Here is a 6,887-nt window from a genome sequence, read left to right as displayed (position 1 = left end):
TTATGTAGTTTGTGCTGAAAGCATAGATGGAAAATATACAAATGACACCTCTTCTGTTATACAAAAACAAGTTAAGAATGTTTTTTTTTTTTATTATTATTTTTTAGAACACCAAAATGGCAATAGGTAAATGAGGACTTAGTGCATGTTTCAGTGGCAGGCTGTGCATTTGGGTTGTAGGCCTTCAGTTGGGCCTTAAGTAACTTAGTCCACTTCTCACTACCATCACACTGGGAAATTATACTTTTGAGCCACAATGAGATGTAATTTTTGGGGCATGGCGTGACTTCCTGTATGCTGCTATTTAGAAAAAATTGAGATTGGGATTTTCTGAGTCACTCCTACATGCTGCAGCACATGTTCCTTTTCTTTCTATTTTGTGAGGTTAGCTCACAGAATTCCAGGGAATGAACAAGTTTAGTACACAAGATGACAAACTAATCATTTGAATTGCAGTACTTAGCTCAAATACTGTATAGTTTACAATGAAATGGATTATATGCTGCTGCCCTCTGTTGGCGAGAGGCGAGCACTGCACAAACCACGTACAGGAGGGCCTGTCGAAATGCAGCGCCAGGGACTTGACGGCTAGCAGCAGGATAAAATGTAAAACTGAAAACAAAACAAAAATCTGAGGGTTTTTTCTTTTGGCCATTTCGTACAGATTATATGGTGTGTTTAAATAATAATAATTATTATTATAATTAAATAATTATAATAATAAATCAAGAGGGTGGAAACTTCCAGGTTTCTTTAATTTATTGGTGTTGCAATAAAAACACACTGAACAGCATACTGTACTTTAAAAAAAACAAAAAAACAATGCATAACAACCGGAAGAATCAAAATGACAACAATAAGCAATTACACTTACGTTTCTTTTGACACATCCAAACCACTAACATCAGGCACAGATTTGGTCTGCAATGATTTTGGAACTAGAGGCAGTATCATATTGACCTCGCTATCTTGATACAGCAAAAAATGTAATCGTTAAGGTCTCATTTGTCTTTTGTTTCCCCACTAAATGATTTATGTTGTTGTTGTTTTTGTCCAGTATCACACAATCATTGGTCGGTATAGTAATATCATATCATATCTCATTTCTAGTTCACACAAACAACTGTCATTTGGCAAAGAAATTCATTTGTCATTACCCTGAGTGAAGCTTTCTTTTAAAAATAGTTCTGTAAACTACTCGCAAAAAGTTAGATATGTAATTTCACCTTAAAATCCCAATATCCTGAAATTTATGCAAGTAGTGTACAGTACTGTTTGTACATCCAGTATTATACTGAATATTAATTCCTTATTCTTCAACCTCACAACAAATTGCTAATACCAGTGTTTTTATGTCACAAAACGAGTCAAAAAGGCAAGCTAAGAAACAGCTAACGTCTTAATAAAAAAAAGTTTGACTAAGCAGCTTAAACATTTTAAGTAATCGTGGCGGAATAAGATGATATCAATGCGCAAAAACTACCAAAATGGTGTCCTTAATTCACTGTTATACTGTTTAAGAATCCAACAACTCTTTTCATGATTGTCCTATGCGAGCGAGAACATAAATAAGATATTTAACGACAAAAACACGCTAACTACTTAATGTTACAGCAGCTCAGATGACCAACCTGACCAGCAGGGGGAGTGCTAATCCGCTTTATAAACTATTATTAATTTTTCATATTGGTAATACTGAATACAACGATGAGCAAAGCTAATCAACACTTAGCTTCTCTGACAAGTCGGCGATAACTCACTTGGTCGTTTTATCTGAAATCAGCACAAATCCTGACAATTTGTATGTTGAAAGCATCCTTTCTGATTCCGGGAAAAAAAATCAGCTGTGCGCTAAAAGAGAGGACCGAGGCTAGGGCATGTGAATTCACAAATATGCACCAGCTTTTTCTTCATGTCAGAAACGTGGAAAATTTGATTTGATTTGGGCTCCCCCCCCCCTTTTACATTGTTTACAGGGTTACGTACAATATATGAAGTCAGTAATTTGAACAATGAAAATTAATTCCAAATTTCCTGAAATTAAAAACGAGTCTTCATATAAACAAATGTATTTGTATGTGAAGCGCGCGCGCACACACACACACACACACACACACACACACACACACGCAAACAAATTAGGTTTTCGTTCTCATAAAAATTGCCATTACAAGTCAGTACAACACAAACATTCTGTCCTGGAAAACAACGCTAATGTTTTGACTTCCTAATTATTCCATATTTTGGCATCGTGAACATTCGCAAACATTTTACACAGGCAGGCTATCGAAGTTGACGTCTACAAGTAACCAACTATATGGCTGACACATTGTGGGCTATAACCCCACATAAAACACCGGAAGGACTAGCAGTGCAAACTAAGCCTCCAGTGGTTCCACTAGTAGACCGCAGAGGTGGGTAGAGTAGCCAAAAATTGTACTCAAGTAAGAGTAGCGTTACTTCAAAATTATATCACTCAAGTAAAGTCATAAAAAAATCACTCAAGTACAAGTAAAAAAGTATTCGCTGAAAAGAATACTCAAGTACCGAGTAACTGCTTGAACATGAAGTGGGTTTTTTTTCAAATCGTAAAAAAAAACCTGCCTCTTCTCTTTGCTCCGTCTCTCCTGACTTGTGTTCTAACTTCTGCCATGGTGCTAAAGCAGGCTCAGTGTCATCTTTTTTCTTTTTTGCTCGTTTCAGAGCTTAACGACCCACTTACAAGTTAATTGTTTGATTAATGCTATTATGCAAAGATGGCGCTCCCTCCAAAAGCGAACGGTGACGCGCGGGGGAGGGGTTTCAACGGCTCTCAAATTGAAGAGCCGTTCAAAAGACTCGATTTGTTCGTGAACGTCACATCACTAGTGTCCGCGGAGTAAGAGTAGCGCTTCTTTTTCACATATCACTGATGTACTCAAGTAAAAGTAAAAAGTATTGTGGTAAAACTACTCTTATAAGTAATTTTTTTCCAAAAAAATTACTCAAGTAAAAGTAACAGAGTAAATGCAACTCGTTACTACCCACCTCTGGTAGACCCTTATCTTTCTTTCTACTAGTAAGCTGAATTGTCTAATTGATGAGGCAAAATAGCGTACTAGTAAATGGACCTCAAGACATGAGTTTGATTATGAGTGGCATTATAAAATTCTACTAGCTAACATCTAACACCTGACTATTGGTACTATTAGTGCGCATGTCAATACTGCACTAGTAACATGTAATTTTACTAATAAAGTTGTCCTACCAGTGTGCAGAAGTGTCATACATTTCATTAGCATGGTAGCAGTTGCCTATGCCGTATTTGGACTTTTTCAGGAAAACAAGAAAATGATTACCAACAAACGGCTTGGACATTGTGACAGTTAGGTCAAGAATGATCATGGCAATTATGTTATTAAGCAAATGTCACCTAAAAATTAGTTTTTTAAAACTTTTTTTATGTTTCCCGCACACTTTAAAATATAACTAAGGCAACTGTGTTATTAAGCTAATTTTTTACACATGAACGGATACGAAATGGGAATACTTCATTTTATTTTTCCAGCTTCCGAGGTAGGCGGCTGTGAGAAGGGAACAGCGGAAAAGCCGGGACTCGTGTGTGTAAAGTTTAACACCAGACATCCAATTTGCAGGTTGCTGCGTCTGTCTCAGTGTAAAAAGCACAAGTCGCTAAATCATTTAGTCTCTCAAACACCAAATTCATTGAAATGGAACTTCTGTGTGAAAGGATAAAAAATGAATCGAGGATTTTCCAGCTTCTGACAGCATCTACCACTTTTCTCATCTAATGTAATTATCTGTTTGTGGTGTGAAGTTATATACACTGCTGTGTTGATTGGCTGGACTCCATATGAAAGGCACGGAACAAGAAACTATTAATTCCATCTCTGATACACAGATTTTCACTTACTTTGTCACATAAATTCCTATATAATACAGCATTTTGAATGCCCCCCGGTGGAGAGCTGACACAGTGTTAAAGCGTTATAAATAGTTATAGCGGTATAAATATGTGCGCCAAAGAAATAGACATACTTTTGGTTCAAGCTCTTTGTACAGCAAACCGAGAAGATCAAGTAAAAAAAAAATGCTACCACTTTACAATTAGGGGACCCTCAAATAGGTTTTTCTCTAATAATGACTTAGGACGCAATAGGTTGATATAAGTCATGTGGTTAAGATTTAGACATATTTGATAACCCTGAACATTGTTCAGAAGCTCAAACTTGTGATTGTGGCAAGAGGGTACAGGTAACCTTGCAACCGTTCATTAAAATCAGACTCTACCATTTGCAGTAGTACCTATACTTATACTGTAAAATGGCTGCCGGAAAAAAATACTCTGACGCTCCCAAATGGAGCAAACCTTTCCAGGCTGATGTTCTGAGCGAGCATGATGACAAGCTGCCAACTTTTAAAAGTCATCACTCCCTTCTGCTCAAAATGATGGTCTGAACCTTCGGGTAGGTGTGGCGTGAAGTGGGGGTTGGGCCCTCTCTACTGACAGTTGAGGTCTGGCTGGTTGAGCCAGAACCAGATCTGGATCATCTCCTGCGGCGTGCGCGGGTGGACTAGCATCAGGCTCTTGTAGGCGCATGGGTTGGCGCGATACTTCTCCTCGATGTTGAAGGTTCTGAAGCCTTTGTGCTTCTCGGGGACCAGCCCCGCCTTCATTAGGCACATACCCGTGTAGACATCGTCGATGGGGTAAAGCGCCACCCGTCGGGAAGTAGCGTGCAGGCGAGCGGCGACGCTGGCAGAGTACAGGTAGCCACCGCCGCCGGCGTAAGGTGGATATGAGCCGATGTACATGCTCTCAGGGATGAAGTACTTCACCTTCTTGTCCCGGTGCGGCCCCGCATTGGTGATGACGTCACCCACGAAGAGGTCGGCGGCTTTGGATGCAGACAGCCCCCCTAAGAAGTTCAGGATGGCGTAAGTGTTGACAAAGACGTCATCGTCGCCCTTGAAAATGAAGCTGGCACCAGGGCACAGTGTCTGGATCCAGTCTAAGAAGAGGACCTCCTTGATAGTCAGGTTGAAGAAGGAGTCCCGGTAGTCCCACTGGATGATGTCCCTATGTCGGTCACTCTCGTAGCTCACCATGGGCGACAGGTCTGGGTGGTGGTCCCCCACCGTGGTCTGGCCCAGGAGGAAGACAGTCACCACGGTACGATTGGCGACCATGCCTGCCCTGCCCCACGACTGACGTATGGCCTGGCGCCTGTCAAAATGTGGCGCCAAAGACTTGACGGCTAGCAGCAGGAAGGGCGGCTCCCGGCAGATGTCCGGCTGGTCTACCAGGACTGGGTAATAGCGGCAGTGCATGTAGAGCAGGAAGTCCTTGAATCGCACAGGTAGAGAGTTGTAGTTTTTTACCTGAGTGGTCACCCTGGCGTCCGGCTGACAAACGTCAAAAGACACGTGGGTTTCGTTGAGCCAATCGGGCAAGTCAGCGGCGCTGTGATTGGCAAGGATAGGGTTGTTCTGGAAGTCCAAAACCTGCTGCTGGCGGTTCCAGTAGCCTGAGCTGGGCAGCATCTTGTTCCAGAAGGGCTTGGAAGGGACCAGCACATTGTCCTGGAAGCCCTTGTCCCGCCCGCCGTGGCAAGAGATCAGGATGAAGATGAAGACATTGACCATCATCACAGTCAAAAGAACTTTCAGTCTCATCCGCAGCAGCGCCATGACGCCGTTGCGCACCTGAACACACAAACGTTCACATGTTCACATTAGGGAAAACACCTTAAAATTATTTCCTTTGTCTTTTCAGGCATGGCTTACTGAGACTTTTTTTGTGGCAGATATAGCAAATTTCATGTTTCTAAAGGGAATCCAATTTCCAATATTTTTTCCAAAATATTCCAGACAGTAAACAGTTTTGTCTGAAGGAGCGCTGATAATTGCCAAAATTATCAACTCTTTGACTGCCAAGCATTTTCAGAAAAGAGGATGTGTGGGTGCCAGCTGATTTAAGCATTTTGACTGATCTTTCAAGGTCCACAGAACATTTTGTGTTTGGACTATGGAAACACAGATACTACCCAAATGAAAGATTGAACTGTCATCTTTCATCAGAAAAAAAGTTTGTTTCTACCTTATTCCGTTCTTCAGTAATCAACAATAGAAAATAGGTTAGTTTCACCCAAATGCTCTGTTTTGGACCAAAATACGGAGAAATCAAGCTTTTAGTGAAACGATATTATTTCATGCACTCTAGTGAATTTGACACCTTTTTTTTCCCATGAATGATGCCACAAACATCTAAACAGTGCTTTACTTCTGTAAAACACTACCACCAACAATGAAAAAGTGTTTTTTGATAGCAAAATACGTTTATTTACATTCAACAGCGTAACAATTTGACAAAACAATTTGGCAAACTATTTACAAATGTGTGCAACTGTGGTACTATTTACAATTGTGTGGATGTTTCAACTACACAGTTTTTCTTTTTGTGAGGTATATTGTGTAAAACTCCCCTGCGTGCAAGGGGACGCAGCAGGATTTGCAACACAGATTAGTTTCACTGCGATTGCCCCTTCATCAAGTCTACTCTCAGGATCATGATACGGTGACCTGGTGTTACGTCTGGCTTCCTCATGTCCTTCGGTTCCTATACCGGGTGGTAAGAGATGTTCTGATCCATCTTATCCACTCCATTCATGGTGGCATCGTAGTCCAGAACCAGTGTCTTCTCCGTGATCAGACTGTACCCACCTCCTCCGATGAATATGCATTGGACTCAGGGTACTCTTCATTGTCCGATTGAACATCCGCCTGTGCAGAAGTGCTCGTTTTCCACCGTTAGCATCGCTAGCCGGTGAGGCTTTACGACGCGATGGAAGCCGCCGCGTCAACGCTTCCAACTTCGGCGTCAACGC

The 6,887-nt window shown here is 41.3% G+C and overlaps 1 protein-coding gene across 1 annotated transcript in view; it reads right to left on the bottom strand.

The window, feature by feature from the left end:
* Positions 1 to 741: 741 nt before the first annotated feature.
* b3gnt2b (UDP-GlcNAc:betaGal beta-1,3-N-acetylglucosaminyltransferase 2b) overlaps positions 742 to 6,887 on the bottom strand; it is a 338,578-nt gene continuing 332,432 nt past the window's right edge. Inside the window, exon 3 of the mRNA XM_086093715.1 lies at positions 742 to 5,706. Coding sequence (XP_085949841.1) covers positions 4,501 to 5,691 — 1,191 coding nt within the window. The 5' untranslated portion in view covers positions 5,692 to 5,706 and the 3' untranslated portion in view covers positions 742 to 4,500. The remainder of the gene's footprint in view (positions 5,707 to 6,887) is intronic.

The sequence above is a fragment of the Leptonotus elevatus genome, chromosome 13, assembly GCF_054856555.1.
Source record: "Leptonotus elevatus isolate MCC_2025b chromosome 13, RoL_Lele_1.0, whole genome shotgun sequence".
Classification (NCBI taxonomy): Eukaryota; Metazoa; Chordata; class Actinopteri; order Syngnathiformes; family Syngnathidae; genus Leptonotus; species Leptonotus elevatus.
This window is presented reverse-complemented; position numbering and strand designations above follow the sequence as displayed.